The 18,193-nt window shown below is 37.1% G+C and overlaps 1 protein-coding gene across 3 annotated transcripts; it reads left to right on the top strand.

Moving 5' to 3' along the window:
• Positions 1-1,685: 1,685 nt before the first annotated feature.
• On the top strand, positions 1,686-17,403 carry LOC112518873 (eukaryotic translation initiation factor 4G). Of its 3 annotated transcripts, XM_025126657.1 has the most exons (12): positions 1,686-1,873; positions 2,017-2,230; positions 2,344-2,489; positions 2,859-3,005; positions 3,209-3,282; positions 3,416-3,472; positions 11,392-12,213; positions 12,370-12,786; positions 12,895-15,763; positions 15,827-15,890; positions 16,486-16,680; positions 16,865-17,403. In XM_025126657.1, the coding sequence occupies exons 2-12, from the start codon at positions 2,055-2,057 to the stop codon at positions 17,193-17,195; spliced, it is 5,298 nt and encodes a 1,765-aa protein (XP_024982425.1). In that variant the 5' UTR covers positions 1,686-1,873; positions 2,017-2,054; the 3' UTR covers positions 17,196-17,403. The 3 variants fall into 3 exon arrangements, with proteins under 3 accessions (XP_024982425.1, XP_024982423.1, XP_024982424.1); XM_025126655.1 differs by having other exon boundaries at positions 12,895-15,890; XM_025126656.1 differs by having other exon boundaries at positions 3,218-3,282; positions 12,895-15,890; positions 16,865-17,195.
• Positions 17,404-18,193: the final 790 nt, after the last annotated feature.

Consider the following 18,193-nt stretch of genomic DNA (forward strand, 5'->3'; position numbering starts at 1 on the left):
AAACGTTTGTAACTCGATAAACGCTTAAGCGTCATCACTCTCACATCTCACTGACCAGGTAAAACTCACGATTACTGTCTTCCTTCTTGCTGAGTAAGATTTTCGATATTTGTTATGTTCACCTGACAAGATAATTGATCCGGTAAACACTTATCAAAGTAAGTGTTTAATAAACAAGTCCTTAATATTTAAATTTGTATATGCCATTAATATATAAACTAGAAAACTTAAAATAAAATTTAATTAGATCACTAAATTGGTGAAATAGACCTTAAGTTTGTCTTTATTTAGTGGTTTTTAAATATTAAAACAAAATTAAATGATATGATAATCATTTTATTAATTTTATGTATCATTTTAATTCGGTTTAATGTAGTGTAGATAATTACATATTTCCTATTTTAAGACAATTTTAAATGAAATAAACTTTTTTTACTACTAAAATTGTTCATCGTATTTCTAACAGATTTTTTAAAATAGAGATTTTAAGGATTTTTGTTCTAACAGATTTCTCAAAACCTTTTCCAAAATAGATAAAATACGGAAGAGAAGATGACAATTTTCAAATTTAGAGATTTCTTAAAAAATGATTACTTATAAAACATAAATGATTTTTTTACTCACTAGAAGAATACTCGCGCAATGCAACGAGATACATCTTGATTTTAATGTTTTGTTTTATATTTTGAGTCTATCAATGTTATAATGCGATTCTATGTGGTTTTGAGAATTTTTTTAAAACAAAATATAAATTTGAAGATATCATAAAATTTTGATAAAAATAAGGGATATTAGTATCAAATTAACTATTAAAATTTCTTTTTTTTGTGTAATTTTTTAATTCAAATTTTTTTGTTATAATTTAATTAAATTTTAAAAACAAACTAATTTATTTTTGGTTTAATAAAATAATTTTTTAAAATAATAATTAAGTATTCTGTTAGAACTTAATGATTATCTTAATCATATTTTAGATTTTTTATATTTAAAATGATGTTTATCATGTATTTGATTATGTTTATCTGCAGTTAGTTATACGAATTCAAACATGAAGCTTTAATAAGTTGTACTTACATACAATCAACTTGTAATCTTGAATTTTAAGTAATATGCATCAATAAACAATATTTTATGCATAAAAAATTATTTTTAAGAGTTTTCGTCAAATGCTTTATAATATAGTATAAATTCCGCGAGATTGCTTGAATTTAAATGTTTAGACAAAAGAAACAATATTTTATTAGTTTTTTTTGAATAATATAATTTATATACGATAGATGCAACAAATAAACTCATATATTTTTCTTATCTTTGGTAATGTTTGAACCCCGACCTCGTAAGAAGTAAAAGACTATTTAAAAATATTTTATTAGTTGTATCGAATATTTTAATAATCTTATTATTTATAAAGATTTATTTTAAAAACTTGGTGATACTCATTTATTTTTTTTATAGTAAACATTTGGTATTTACACACACGATAGTGGCGCGTGAGAGTAAAGAGGGCGGCGCGTGAACAGAAGTGCGTGGCATTGACACACACAAAGGGCTTGAATGTGTGTAAAATGGGAGTGAACAAAGACACGGTTAAAGGAAACGCGAAGGATTCGTAGACGCGCCACGATTCGGTCGGATTATTCATCTCCGAGAAAACCTACCTTTTGACCACCTACCAAGCCCAGTTTGTTACCATCCATCACCTTCTCTCTCTCTCCTCTCACACACACAAACACCAAAAACACACACTAGTTCTCTCTTCTTCGATAGTTGTCATGGTTCCCGCCTATCGACACATCAATTCCTAAACCCTAGCTTTCTCTGGCTTTCTTTCTCTCTCTTTGTTCCCCCTTTTTAATACTCTTTGTTACTTCTGGTAAGTAATTAAAGAAAAGAATACATATTTTTCCTTTGAATTTTGTAATGCTAAAATAGAGTGGTTAATCACTGTTTTGATCGGAAGGGATCTGGATGGTGATTTTTCTTTAATTATTTTTTTTGTCATTGAATTTGATTCAGGAAAGAAAAAGATTGGGTCTTTTTGAGGGTTTGAATACATGTCCTTCAATCAATCAAGGGGTGATAAGAACGAGCCGCCACAGCACAGAAAATTGGGTCGATCCGGTAACGCTGCCTTGCAAAGGAACTACTCCGGGGGTGGCGGGAAGGGCGGCGGCGGAGGAGGTAGTACCACCGCCCCACCATCCTCCTCTTCATCTTCTTCTAATAGAAGGTAAAACAAAATTAGGGTTTGCTATATTATCTATTCCTGTGTGAATTTAGGGTTTGTTTTAACGTATTTTTATTTCAAGATATGATGTTTGTGATCTGTTTTTCTTTTTCAAGCTTTAAGAAGGTGGGTAATTATGCACAAGGAGTACAACCTAGGGTAAACAGTCCCAATATAAATTCGAATTCGGATTTGTTGAATTCTTCTACTCCTGGAGGCACTACTGTACCTAATGGCGCACATTTACAACTGCCAGCACGAGGTATCCATGCTCGAAACTGCATTTCATGTCCATAATTTCATGGTTTATAGAATGTACTTGCTTTTTTATCATAGTAAATGCTATTGCTTTGATTGAATAGAGTTGGATCCTTCTATCTAGAGTATTACCCAAAATTCTTCCATAAAGTGTGATACTATCTGATTTAAAATGGTGTACATTTTTTATTTAAATTTAAGCGATGAAGAAAACAAAAATTTGATGGCTTCCTTTTTAATTTACATTATCATGTTATATGGCCTTGAAGATTTAATTATGTGCATGTGTGAATTGTTTATGATTTCATATCAGTATGAACAACTAGTATCTTTATCGGCACACTGCTTATAAAATTATTTATATACATTGTAGGTGCATCTGGTGCTCCAGCAGCGGGTGCTACTATAAAGCCATCTGATGTATCAACCCAGAAGAGCACCCCAGGCCTACCAAGGGCTCCACAGGGTAATGCAGCCGTTCCCAGTTCTGATGCCACTGGTCCTTCGACTCCGACAAAGGGTATGGCACTTGGTGTTTGACACGTATTAACTCCCTTACCTCAGCTATTAATAGCCGAGTTATAAATTAAGAACTTTCATCTGGTCATAAGCTTGAGTTTTCCAGTGGACATGGTTATAACTTGTTGCTATATATTTTAGACATCATGGGCATCAAGAACGAGTGTCTTTAGTTGTCTACTGATACTCTTTTCTTGTTTTTAGGGCCAGCAGATGCTTCTAGGGCATTTCCTCTTCAATTTGGGTCAATTAGTCCTAGTTTAATGAATGGGATGCAGGTAATGTTACTCTTTGCTAAACCTTTTGCTATAATCTCTTTAGAATTTATTTATACCCAACAATTAAATGGCCCGATGACTTGCTTGGTAGCATAGATTTGTTATAAGCATCTTGTTCTTTTGGTGTTCGTAGATTCCTGCCCGAACCAGCTCTGCCCCACCAAATTTGGATGAGCAGAAACAGGCCCAGGTGTGTTATTCTATACTCTTTGTGCTTGGTGTGAATGTTAACTAGACATTGAGCGGTGTCTGTAGATAATCCGTGACAAAGCATATGAGAGTATATTTGTCTATAGTTGAGATACATGAGGTAAATGATTGAATTAAGTATTTTTAGTATTTCGGATATTAAATGCCACTTTTACCATTAGTTTTGAAAACCAGTAGGGCTCTTGGAGTAAAATAAAAGACTAGAATAGGCTTTAAAGGCGCTCAAGATGCTAGGCAGGGGAGGCACTTAGGCTGGGTCAGTTGTTAGAGGTTCAGGTATGCATTTTTGAGTAGGTGGCTCTAAGACGAGTGCCTTAGGGCCTATCTTGAGGCGTAATGACTAGGTGCTTCAGCTAAATGGAGTGTTTTGACAACTTCTCTCTTGAAACTCGATCTAGTTAAGCCTTAGGTTCTTGATTGAGAAATAAGGAGAGAAAGAGAGATGAGTTAGAGAGAGGAAATTTGAGTGTTGATATGAGAGATAAAGTGACTGAGCGTTGATTCTAGCGATCTGCTTTGATTGACGAGCTTTGTTGTATGCATTATCTTCTCTCTCTGTTTCTTTTTCAGTTCTGCTTGGGCCTTCCTTCCACTGAAAAATGATTTATTTTTATAAAATCCCCTACAGAGTTTCATTGTAAGACTTGTGCGTAGCTGTTATTGCTAAATTCTTCCATGTGGGTCGCAAAAAAACCCAATTATTGTGAAAATAACATCTTGACCCTATATAATACTCGATTTGTCCCAAAATGATCAATTTGCTCAAACTTAATTTTTTTTTTAAGAACTTCTATCATGATGACAAGTAAATAATCAAGGTTACTTATAAAAGAACTAGCCTTTTATCCTAGTTGGAATACAGTGAAATTGGAACCTAAAGCAAATAAAAATGGTGCAACCCAATAGCAAACATTGATAGCCAAAAGGTGAACTCCTAGGGTTTTGGAACATGATTGACGTCCCTTCCATGCACAAATATCTAAGGTTGGCTCCTTTGGTACGTTCATGGGGCCTAGGGGCAAGGGGCAAGGCGCAAAGCGCACTTAGGCACAAAGGGGTCCTGTGGCCTAGGCGTAGGCGTGAGGCGCGGGCCTCAGGAATGCGAGGCGCATTGTATAAAAAACAATATACATATATATATATATATAATATACACATAGTAATACACAACTCAAATACCATTATATAGAAAGTAGTAATATCAACTCAAATGCCATTATATAAAACATAGTTCAATTTCAATTTCCAAAAGGGAGCCAAAAAAATAATAGTATACATACTTGATACTTGTATGTAGAAACAGTCAACAGGTAGCAAGTAGCAACAAGAAGTCCAGAAGAGAGCCCTTTGTGAGGAAAAAGTATAAGCCTCCAAAGCAACAACCAGAAATCCAGATTTCAGAAGAGAGCCATGAGGAAGAAGTATAAGGTTTAAAGCCGTGAGCTTGGTTTAAAAATGCGCGCATAATGCTCTGTGATGCGTGATGCGCTGTGATGCGCTGAAGAAAACGCATCAAAGGGTCTGATGCGTTGCGTTTCCATGATGCGCTCGCATCACCTACGCATCACCTTTGCATCAGCGCATCATGTATGTTGCATTTTTGGGCTCCCTTTTTCAGTTTTTAGTTGGGCTTTTTAGTTGGGTTTTTTAGTTAATTAAAATAGAACATGAGACTGTGAGAGACCTAATAGAAGAAGCCCACAACGAAGAAGTAGAAGTCGCACTGTGAGAGACCTAGCATCGCATATCAGTCAGACATTTACTTGTGTTCTTCGTGGTAGTAGTTTGTGTGTTATGTACTTCTGTTTTTCCGATTCACAAACTTTTTAAGATTCTAATGCCACTTTTTTAACTACTTTATGTTATAAATGAAGTATTTTGATAGGTAAGTATTTTTAAGGTAGAAATTGATATGTAGAATTAATTTATAAATATTTTTTGAATACCGGGCGCATCACGTGCGTGATGCGAGCGCATCAGCATCACGCATCATGCATCACGCATCGGCTTCCGGGACCCTTAACGCATCGGACAACATCGCTCTTTTTAAAACCAAGGCCGTGAGGGAGAGCACTATGTATGGGATGTATGTATGGGAGGTAATTTATAGGAGATGACTGATTAGAATTGAATAGACTTATCTAGTAACTCTTTTTTGTAGAAGTCTAGGAGGTTGAAAGACATAATTAATATTAGGTTTTGACTTATTTAATAACAATTTTTTTGTGGAAGTTTAAGAGACAAGAAAATTATTTGAATTTAGGGCAGATCTGTATAAGGCGCGCCTAAGCCCATTTTGCGCCTCAGCCAAGGCGCTGTGCCTTTGTGCGCCTCAGTAACTCGCGTTGCCTTGACATGGAAAAAACCCAGTCCTTTGCGCCTTATGGGCGCTTTTCACAACTATTTGTCCATGCAAATCTCTTTGTAGTACTTCCATCTATGTTATTTTTGGTCAACCTCTCGTGGTCTTAATGATCTTTTCTTGGTGCAAGTTTTTTTTGTGTCAATGGCTTGAATTGGAAATGGCCACCTCTCATCCACATTCGTGCTCCCCCTTGTCTTATATACTCTCATTTGTAATCTCGGCCCATAGTATTGCAATGTATCTATCCCACCATGTCTCTTGTATACACAGTCAATAAGATTTTCTTTGGGTGGCTCATGATTCATCCTCATAGATCATAGTTTGTCTTATCTGCACCACTACTTCCGTAATCCGTAGGACTTACACTTCTACCTTCAATGGGTTAATGATGATCAAACAAGACTCTGGAAGCTTGATGCTTTTTCAATCATTTTGCTATCCCTTGCATTTCTCATTTATATCCATTTTCTTCCAAACTGATCCCAGATAAGTAGCTTTTTTAAATTCATCTTTCACTTTTTGATTGGCACTCGTAAAGTTGTATTTTGTATACCTTGTTTTGTTCAACCTGATGGAAACTGTCAAATTCCAGAGACCTCCAATTTTGCATTAACATTTTATCCTTAGTGACCACTATGTATCATTTATCAATAGCTAAAATAAAAAATAAAGGCTCAAGGCTGATGGCATATTAATAGTGAAATTTCTATATTATCATCTCTTGTTTTTATGCTTGTTATGGTTTAGTCATACATATTTTTAATTACATTAACATACCTGATGAAGTCTTCTTTCTTCTCAAGCGCCAATCATCTTGACTCATTTGGCATCCTGCCATGTGTTTTCTTTAAAACAATAAACACCATTTGCATTCCTTTTCATACCTTGGATACTTCTCCATACGTTGCCTAATCAAGAAAAGAGTCTCTATTTGTTGATCTCTTCGGCATAGTTAATTTTCCAGAGTCTTAGTATCAACTCTCAGCTAATGCTTAATAACATTATTGTTTTATTGTATGAGTTTTGTCCCTTGATAATTTCTGTAGTTTTGGATATCTCATCGTATCTTTAACTAAACGCCTTGTCTTTCATCCTTCATGTATCTTATGCGACAGAAATACCTGGTTTTCTTTTATCATATAGCAAACTTGTGCTCTAACATTTTCTTTCTTTATCCTTTTATTTCTTGTAATTATTGCATGTACTTCACTTCTAGCTTTTCTTACTAGATTTGTAACTTTTCTCATGGCTACTTTAAGGTTCTATATATTCTTCAGTCTCTTGTAACAATGTAAGAGTTTATAGCAGTCCCTCTTCTTTTCAATAGTCTTTTGTATATCCTCATTCCACTACCTAGTTTCTTTAGTTTCATTTTACCTTTTTATTTTATTATTTTTTTGCTGTTATTAGAATACATGTGCCATCTCTTACCAAACCTATTAGCTTCCTTTCCGACACCTCCTTTTAGGGTCTATCTATGCTGTTACTGCAGTCAAAATACAAAATATCGGTCAGGACCGATATTCGATATTTCGGTTATATTGGTGATATATCGGTCCAAAATAGCGGTTAATATAGATATTTCTTAGAATTATATATATATATATATATATACATATATATATATATATATTATGAATGCATCCATAAACCTATCATATGCATTAATTAGAGTTTAGAAATATAGTTTCAAAATTAAAACATCACATAAACAAGTCTCACAAAACAAAATAGGAAAAGTGTTAAAAAACGAGCTAATTGCAAGCAGTAAGCGTGAACTGTGAAGAACCTAGAAGAGAAGAAGCGTGAGACCTAATATATGTGTTGACTGGTTGACCAAATAAAGAGGCCCAAAAAACTAAGCCCAACATGTAATAAAAAAACCCCAAAAATTTGTCTTATAGAAAATCATTATATCGGATCGATTTTTCCATCAAAATATCGGTGAAATATCGGCGATATTATCGGAACCGATATTTTTCCAGAGACCGATATCCGATATATCGCGATTTTAACAGCGTAGGGCTCTATCACCTAGCTCTTCATTTTTCTACAACCATACACTAAGATTGTGCCTAATGGGCATGTGTGCCCCTAAAAGCCCATCTGGCCACACACTTTTTGGGTGTGCCTTAACAATTCATGCATATTGTTTGATCCCTTTTCTAATAAGCATCAAGTCTATCTAACTAGAGCTTTGGCCATTGCTTAATGCTATTAGTGAGATTCATGTTTCTTTATGCTATCATAATGACAACTCATAAGCTACTACACAATTTGATATTCTTCTCATTCTTGTTTTCTTAGTACCGTAATGGAAGTTCTCATTTTTTTTACAGAATTCCTTCAATGCCTACCTATGAAACATTAACATCATGGCTTATAAGAAGCTCGTCTCTCATTTGTGTGTCCCGACAACTTCCAAGTCCGCCTAAAACTTTTTCGTTGTAGATCTATTGAAGGACATATGAACATTCATTGCTACCTCCCTATCCACTAGTTTTGCTAATATGATTCTATCCTCAAATGTTCTAAGCTTAATGCCATCCTTTTTTTTGTAACACTTGCTCCGTTTCGAGTTCCAACATCTTGTGAATTCTGTCACTTAAAATCTTCCTTCTCACTCTTATTAAAATTTTCACCTGCATACTTATTTACATTGCAATACTCGCTCTTCTTGGCCATAGGACCTCCTCTACAGTCCTGCTGCATGGTTGTATGGTTGTATCCTACTCTCTTGGACTAGCTTTCTTGACCCTCACCACCACCTATACAATAAGGCACAAACACATTCGGTTTTCCACCATTCTCATGGATAGATGTGGTGTGTCACTATCGGAATGGCGAGCCAAGCTCACTTATTTCTCACTATTCTTGGCTTCCAATGCTACCGGCAACTAGTAGGGTTACACCTTAATGAGATTTCGTTTATTTTCATTTTCTTTTGAATAGCTAGATACAAGGCACTGGATCGCTAAGCTTGATGCATGCACTTCCCCTTCATAGGCTATGGGACAAGCTATACAAAAATACATGAGAAATGTTATAGATGAAAATATCAAAAGATTATGTTTTGCCAGATACATACAAAATTGATTTCTTATTGGTGAAATTTGATTGAATATATGTTTGGAAGTGACAATGTTTTAGAGCTAAAATTGATGATTATGAGATAAAAAGTGTGCATTAAGTTGATTTTCTGTTTAACATTAAAATAAACCACAAAATATATCAAAATCATAACAAATGGACCCAATATCTCCCTGACAAGGTAGGTGGGGGGTGGTCAAGGATGTATGGCAAAGGCATAATCTTTTTTTCTTCTCTCTCAAATAAATGCGTCATTGGTTCCAAGTGTAAGGAAATGCTTGACGTTTGGTTAGCTCTCCTCGCCTTTACCCTATAGGGTAAAGATGTTGGTTTCGTGAACCCCAACTTGCAGAACAAAGATACAAGGAGACAAGTGAGAAAGGTAGCATAATCACACAAGCTTTTGTGTAAACTAGAAACAACCCACAATGAAGCGGGGACACAGAAGAGGCATAGAATAAAACAAACAGGAAGATAAACAAAGACTGACCTTGTAACCTAAAAGTTACCTCTCCACTTCTCCCCCTGCCCACCCTCTACCTTGAATATTTCAATATTGAAGAAAACCTAAAAGGCACATTTAAATAACAGAAAAACTCAGAAGTTCTAGAGTCAATTTTGATGTGAATTGGAGGGAGTAAGAAAATTATAATATTTAAAAAGGTATTTGTGCCTTTGGTGTATAGCTAACGCAACAACTTGGTATGGATAGTTTTGAGTTAACTTTAATAGCTCATATATATAAAATAAACCTCAAGTAGTGATTCAACAAGTCAAAGATTTAAAGTTGAGTGGCTGACGAAAAAATTTGTAAGTTGTAACAGTTAAATAAATTGAGTTGTAACAACCGAGTACATGAATACTACATTTATTTATTTATTAATCATGTTACCTTCTAATTATATTAAAATAATGAATAATCATTTATTAGGTATGTCCATGTACTAATTCGGATGGAACTTATTGTTCTTTCTTTCCATAGGTAACTTTTCTTTAAGTTCTTATATATTCTTGGATTGTCATATTGATTCACAAATGAAGGTTCCTAATGCAGATATCTTTTGTTACAGTAGAATTGTTAGTATACTTAGATTTCTATTTTTGTTGCTCATTTAAATATATCTATATATATGTGTGTGTGTGTGTGTGTGTGCGCGTATCATCTTTTAAGTGGATGCTCCAAATCAAAGATTAATATGGGACATTAGACTGGTGGTAGATTAATATTCCAATATTTGCTACTCATGAGCAACCCATTCGAGCTGATACAACAATGCTAACTTACCGATATAACTACGTCATAGCTCAAATATGGGACATTAGACTAGTATTACTTTTTCTTGTATAAAATTATTGGGTGATACTGTGCCTTGCGCTTGCTCCTAGCATGTTGGATCACCTAGAGCTATGTCGAAGAGGTGGCAAAATGGGCAGGTTGGGCGGATTGGATAATGGATTGCAATGAGTCCTAGGGCAACCATACCGGGTTGACCCATTTTGTTTCTCTTTGTCCAAACAAAATTTTGGATGAAACCCAATTATAGGAACTATTACTATTGTCATTTAAAAGAAAACCAACTCAAAATCATCTAACAGCTGAACATAACAGGGAAATTGCAATTATAATATTAAAAGCATCCAAGTAGACACAATTATCACACTCTGGGTTGAAGATAATAAGAGAAACCCAAAAAAAGAATCTTTTTTGTGAACTTTTATCTTTGGTATGATGAAAATCAACAAAAGTACTTCTCTTCTGATGATGTTTTGAGCCTTGATGGTCTCTCTCTCCTGTCCCTCCTACTTTTCTTTTAACGGTCTCTGCTTTTCTTCTAATCGCCTTTTGTTCCATTTTGGAAGATGCTCAATAACCAATAGTCCTCAGACAATGAGTGTTTTATCTTGCCTTGTATAAAAATTAGAAAACCAAATTCATATTTTTTGCGCAGATTATAAAACCCATCACCAGTTTCATGCAAATAGAACACATTCCTGTGTAGATGAAGAAACACTAATTTTAAAACGAACAACCTAATAGATGAAGAAACTATAAGAAACGGGAAATAAGTCAATAATGAACCTTAATTCCAATGTTAATGGATACCAATTTGCTTAAGATTAGAGATTTGAGAGAAGGTGAGGCTGATTTGAGAAAAGTTGAGAGAAGACGAAGATGAGTTCGAAGCAAAGCTGCGAGTCTGTGATTTTGAGCAACTGTATATGTCTCTGATTTGGGTGGCTCTTTTCAATATGTGACCTGTATGACCCCAATTTTTCTTTTTATTATTTTATTTCTGGTCGTTCTAGACTATGATAATCTTGATTACCAGCATATAACACGAACTGCGTTGCTGTAGCCGATCATGTAGCCTGCACAGCAATGCAGATGTATATTATTCTTGTTGTTGCTTGTTTTCTTATTTTCTTTTTTTTTTGTCTGGCAGGCTCGTCTTGAGGCATTAAAAGCTACTAAAATTCCGACTTCAGCTGTCCTGAAACAGCAGTTACCAAAGAAAGATGCTGGTGTCATTGATCAATCTAATGCTAGTGAGGCGCATTCTGTCCCAAAAGCGAAAAAAGATGTACAAGCATTAGCTACTCCCCCTGCAACCCAATCTCAAAAGCTTTCTGGCCCCTCAATTCCCGGGGTTCCCATGCAAATGTCATTTCACCATTCTCCACTTCATGTTCCATATGGTGGTCCAAATCCACAGATGCAATCTCAGGGAATGGCAAATAGTTCGTTACCAATGCCGCTCCCTATACCTTTAATGGGCAATCCACCTCAAGTACAGCAACAGGTATTTGTTACAGGTCTCCAACATCATCAGATGCAGCCTCAGGGGATCATTCATCAAGGTCAAGGTCTGAATTTCTCGTCTCAAATGGGACCTCCCCAAATGCCTCCTCAGTTAGGAAATATTGGAATTGGTTTAGGACAACATTACCCGCCACAGCAGACAGGAAAACTTGGTGCTCATCGTAAAACCGTCAAGATTACTCATCCAGACACACATGAGGAGCTGAGACTAGATAAACGGTCCGATGGGTATGCAGATGGTGGGTCAAAAGGTTCAGGCCCTAGGCCTCATCCTCATGTGCTGCCTCAGTCTCAGCCGGTTCCAACATTTCCTCCTGGTCATATGGTGAACTACTATTCTAATTCCTACAATGCCAACTCCCTTTTCTATCCACCACCCACTTCTAACCCTTTGACTAGTGCACAAACTACTCCTGGTTCTCAGGCACCAAGGTTTTATAGCCAGGTTAGCCATCTTCTCCAGTTCTCCTGTTAACTTGTCTTCATTATTGGGGCTCCGTTTAACTCATTTTTGTTTATAAGAGGGCCCCCAACACTAAACCTTCTGAAAGTAAAGATTTGATGTGCTTTTTGTGTTCATGGTGTGATAATCTCTATGCAGGTGACTGTAAAACCAGCAGCTAATGCACATGATAAGGTTAGTGATTCATCATTGCCGGGTAGCTTGCCTGCTATTGACAAAAATGAGCTCCCCAAAACTCCAAGGACGCATGGAGAAACTTCATCCACTCATTCTCAAAGAGACCCTGAAACCAGCAGTGGAAGCTCTACACAACATCCAAACTACACTCTGTCGCCTATGGCAACTAAACCAACTAATGCGACATTTGGGTCTTTCCAGTCCGAGAATTTAACCAACTCTTCCTCTACTGCTTCTGCTGCTACCGTTGAGGATTCTGTGCCACTTGTGAATAGTGAGGCGGAAGTTGCAAAAGAAGCAACAGTTAGCAAGTCTAGCTCCTTCAAAGAGGAACCGATAAAGCCAGGAAAAAAGGTCCAATATACCCCCCTAGATCAGGTACTTATTTGTTCTTCAGCGTTATTTTTTCTTTGGGTCTTTGTGCATGGTTATTAGTATAATGTGTCTTTTCGTAGTATGTGATGCATTATGCACTTCTATTCACAGGTGGGTGGACAATCAGCCTCAATTTCAACGTCTATTTTAGAGACAGTAAAGTCTTCGACTCCTTTCACAGGAACCAAAGAGGAGGTTTCCGAAACCAGCAAAAAAGTAGTGCCTATAGCTGTTACCGCCAGTGCTCCTGGCAGCTCTTTAAAAGGTAGTAGTGGTGAAGAAGGCCTCAAGTCTATTGAAACAATTGGTAGCGAGACTAATTCTGATAGCTCTCTCAAGATTGAAGAGCCAAAGGCTGAATCGGCAGTGTCAGAAGACCAAGGATATGTGACAACCAATGAGCCTGAGCAACATGAGGTTGCTACATCCGTAAGTGATCTAGATAAAAACAGTGGTGCCATGGAGGTAACCATGACAAAGATCGAGACTGGATCCTTGGACCCTGCAGTGCCTGCCATCAATGATGATAAATCTTTGCCATCAGCTTCTGCAGCAGATGCTGACGTTCTTAGTGCTGAAACTTCACTTAGTTTGGGGACTTGTCGTGGGGATGATATCTCAAGTTCAGATGTTTCTTTAAGTACGCTCGTTAACATGGGTGCTGAGGGTGCTGGCAATGGAGAATCTGGTACATTAGATCATGGTTCTGCTGCTGTTTCAGTTTCTGTTCCAGACAGACCACCTTCTTTTGATGGAGAAGATGTGGGCAACAGGGCCAGCTTGATATCTCCTACATCATCAGGTTCCATGGATAAAACTTTATCAGATACTAGCAAAGCAAAGGGTAATACATCTAAACCAAAGAAAAAGAAAAAAGAGTTTCTAAAATTTGCTGATGCTCAGGGGACAACTTCTGATCTTTATATGGCGTATAAAGGTCCAGAGGAAAAGAAAGAAACTCCATCTGCTGAAATCGTAGAAAACTCTTCTGCGATAACACAAAAGCAGGCATCTGTCGATTCATCTGAGAAAGCTGTTCCATGTGATGAGAAACGTGGCCACAACAAGTTTGAGCCTGATGATTGGGAGGATAGAGCAGATATTTCTACTCCCAAACTTGAAACCTCCTTTAATGGGAAGTCGGTCGATGGGATGGCCAAAAAGTATTCCAGAGACTTCCTGCTAAAATTTGCCGAACAGTGTACTGAACTTCCTCAAGGGTTTGAGTTTACTCCGGATACAGCCGATGTAGTGATGTCAAATGTTAATGTTTCTCGTGAACCACATCCAAGCCCTGGTAGAGGTGGTGATAGAGTACCACCGGGAGCTCGACTAGACCGCCGCCCAAGTAACGTTGGCCATGACGACAGATGGAATAAATCACAGGGACCTATGGGTTCAGGAAGAATGCAAAGTGACGTCAGCTATGCTGGAAATACAACCAATTTTAAACCGATGACTGGAGGGAACTACGGCATGTCACGGAACAGGACACAGACACCGGGTCAGTATGGCGGTGGCATCTTGTCTGGGACAATGCAGTCCCCTGGCCCACATATGCAACGTAATAATTCCGATTCTGACAGGTGGCAACGTGTGGCTGGTAATCAGAAGGGGTTAATACCCTCTCCCCAGACTCCAATGCAGGTGATGCACAAAGCAGAAAGAAAGTATGAAGTGGGTAAAGTAACAGATGAGGAACAGGCCAAGCAAAGGCAGTTGAAGGGTATCCTAAACAAGCTGACTCCTCAAAACTTCGAAAAACTGTTCGAGCAAGTTAAACAAGTGAATATCGACAATGCTGGAACTCTTTCTGGTGTAATCAATCAAATATTCGATAAGGCTTTAATGGAACCCACTTTTTGCGAAATGTATGCCAATTTTTGCTCACGTCTTGCTGTAGAGTTGCCGGATTTTAGTGAAGACAATGAAAAAATCACTTTTAAGCGATTACTTTTGAACAAATGTCAAGAAGAATTCGAGAGAGGAGAACGGGAAGAAGAAGAAGCAAACAGAACCGAGGAGGAAGGTGAGGTTAAGCAGACAGAGGAGGAAAGGGAGGAAAAGAGAATTAAGGCACGGAGACGCATGTTGGGTAACATCAGACTTATTGGCGAGTTGTTCAAGAAGAAAATGTTGACCGAGAGAATTATGCACGAATGCATAAAGAAATTGTTAGGTCAGTATCAGAATCCTGATGAGGAAGATATTGAGGCATTGTGCAAATTGATGAGCACAATTGGGGCGATGTTCGATCATCCCAAAGCCAAGGAGCATATGGATGTATATTTTGACACCATGTTTAGATTGTCAAATAATATGAAACTTTCTTCAAGAGTGAGGTTCATGTTGAAGGATGCTATTGATTTGAGAAAGAACAATTGGCAGCAAAGAAGGAAGGTCGAAGGGCCAAAAAAGATCGATGAAGTACACAGAGATGCTGCTCAAGAACGGCATGCACAATCTAGTAGAATGGCTCGTGGATCAAGTTTCAACTCGTCAACTAGGAGTCGTCAACCCATGGAGTTTGCACCCAGAGGGTCAAATGTCTTACCATCTCCAAATGCTCAAATGGGTGGTTTCCGTGGATTGCCCCAACAGCAGCCTCGTGGTTACGCCAATCAAGATGCCAGAGTTGAGGAAAGATCATCTTTCGAGAACAGGGCAGTTTCATTTCCGTTAAGACCCATTGGTGATGACCCTATAACACTTGGTCCCCAAGGTGGTCTTGCTAGGGGGATGTCAGTTAGGGGACAATCTTCGATGCAAAGTATGCACTTACCCGAAATGCCTAGTCCTGCAGACCCCAGACGGCATGCAGCCGGCCCAAATGGTTATGGTTCTGGTTCTATACCAGAGAGACAAACTTCTGGTCCAAGAGATGAATTTGTTCCTAGATACACTTCAGAGAGGTTGGCCCCTTCACCTGCTTATGATCAGTCGCATGTTAACAGGAATGCCGAGCACAATTTTGATCGAGGTATGCCTTCTTTGCCATCTCCACGAGTCTGGATGCCTACTCCTTCACCAAATGTTCCTGCAGATAAGGTCTGGCCGGAAGAACGTTTACGTGATATGTCCATGGAGGCAATCAAGGAATTTTATAGGTATTATCACCCATCATTTCTACTTTTTTCTGTTTCATTATGCTTGGTTATTAACTGGTGCTTGTGCTGCATATAGGCTTTGGCGATATCTTATTCTTCTCGGTATATGCTGTCACTGCAACAAAATCGGCTTTATAGGATGCCAAATATGTCTAAATATCTTAATACACTGCTTTATAGGATTAAATAATTGTGCCTTCTATCTATGTAAAGGTGTTATGATAAGTTGATACGACACTTTTGGGCGTTTTAACAAGTTTTTGATGATAAATTTTGAAATATCGCATCCTATTAGTCTTTTTTTACATGACATTATTTCGGAAAGTGTGTTATAAAACAAGTGTCCTTTAAAAAGACACGTTCATATCACATTTTATTTCAAAAGGTCCTGAAGAACTTGTTCAGATGTCCAAAACGTCCTAACATCTATCGTAACACCCTTCTATAGGACACATAATTGTTACTACAAACTCAAGTCCTGTAAAGTAGTCTATTTGGACATTTATACATCTTTGACGTCCTACAAATTCAATTTTGTTGTAAAACGTGACTTTATTTTGTGGGAGTATTGATTAACGTTTGGTTAACTTTTCAGTGCAAGAGATGAGAAGGAAGTTGTTCTATGCATCAAGGAATTGAACGCACCCAGTTTTTATCCTTCAATGATATCCATCTGGGTCAGTGATTCATTTGAGAGGAAGGATGCCGATAGGGATTCACTTGCTAAGCTTCTCGTCAATCTCACAAAGTCTCAAGATGGAGTTTTAAGTCAAGACTCACTTATTAGAGGGTAACTAAAATCTTATTGAACTAGTTGTACTTTTCAAAAATTTCTTACACATACCATAAATATCCAGAGAACCAACTATTTCATGAATTATTCATCACGATATTCATAATGAACAGTTGGTTCAAGGTTCTCAAAGTATAGATGCATGCATATATATAAGGGTATGAGTTAATTTTTGTTTCAGATTGGAAAGTGTTCTTGCGAGTTTGGAGGACAGTGTGAATGATGCTCCTAAAGCAGCAGAGTATCTCGGGAGAATCGTAGGAAAGATGCTATTGGAAAATGTGATACCATATAAAGAAGTGTGGCAGTTGATATATGAAGGTGGAGAGGAGCCAGGACGACTGGTTGAAATAGGGCTTGCGGCTGATGTTGTTGGAGTGATTCTGGAGATGATTACATCGGAGAAAGGTGAAGCATTTTTGAACGAGATTCGTGCAGGCTCTAATCTTCATGTGGAGGGGTTTCTACCTCGGAATAGTACAAAAGCATCGAGATTAGACAAGTTCATTTAGATGAGATGAGATGAGATGAGATAGAAGTGAGTGATGATGCTCATTAGAGAACAAATATCCAAATCCAATGGGTTAGTAGCAGCAGCCAGCATCAGCAATATATATGTTTTGAGGTTTTTGATGGGTTCTTTATTCTAAATTTGTTAACTTGAAAAGATTATCTGCAACTGCAAAAAGGTTCAAAGGAGCATCCAACTTTTTCTTCAAATGCTCTCTGCTTCTTTTTTGAATGCTATTACTATATATATATATATGGGTTCTTTATACGAAGTGTTCTCGCATTCTCGTAAAATGAAGGTGAACCATTCCCTCATATATATATATATATATGCATGCTTAAAGTTGGTATATATTCTTCATTGGGTGGGTTGGTATTTTTGATGTTTAACTTTGCGGCTTGGCCAACACTAACAGGAGACAAAAGCATGTGATGCTTTGGGCCTCTGGCTGTGTGGAATAGTGAAATGAGTACCAATCAACTTATTTAATATTATTTATTTAAATTTTCTTTTGTTATTTAATTTCAATAAAGTGATGATATGTTAGAGGTTGATGGTAGAAATGAAGCATTTGATGAAAATTAGGCTTTTCTTTTGTTGTATTCCTAATAAAGATCATAGTAAATTTGGATGTCAATATCTAAAGCTTCACATGTATGTTTGATGTCTAAGCAACTAGGGCCGTTTACCATACACTTATCAAATCATATTACCTTATCGGATGAATATGATAATGATAAAAAATCTTACCCGGTAAGAGCAAAGGCAAGGACGGGAGTCTTACCGAGTAAGTGAGAGTGACAACTCTTACCACGGTTAGCGCTTATCAGATAAATTGTTGCATAAGATACCGTTTTGGTGGACTAAAATCTTACCTGATAACTAAGTGATAGCGTTGAATTTTATAGGTAAACACTTATCAGATAAGCGTTTGGTAAACGACCATAGTAAACGGCCCATAAGTGTATTGAGAATATCTTTTACATACAATAAGCTTCA

The sequence above is a fragment of the Cynara cardunculus genome, assembly GCF_001531365.2.
Source record: "Cynara cardunculus var. scolymus isolate 2C chromosome LG 10, CcrdV1, whole genome shotgun sequence".
Classification (NCBI taxonomy): domain Eukaryota; kingdom Viridiplantae; phylum Streptophyta; class Magnoliopsida; order Asterales; family Asteraceae; genus Cynara; species Cynara cardunculus.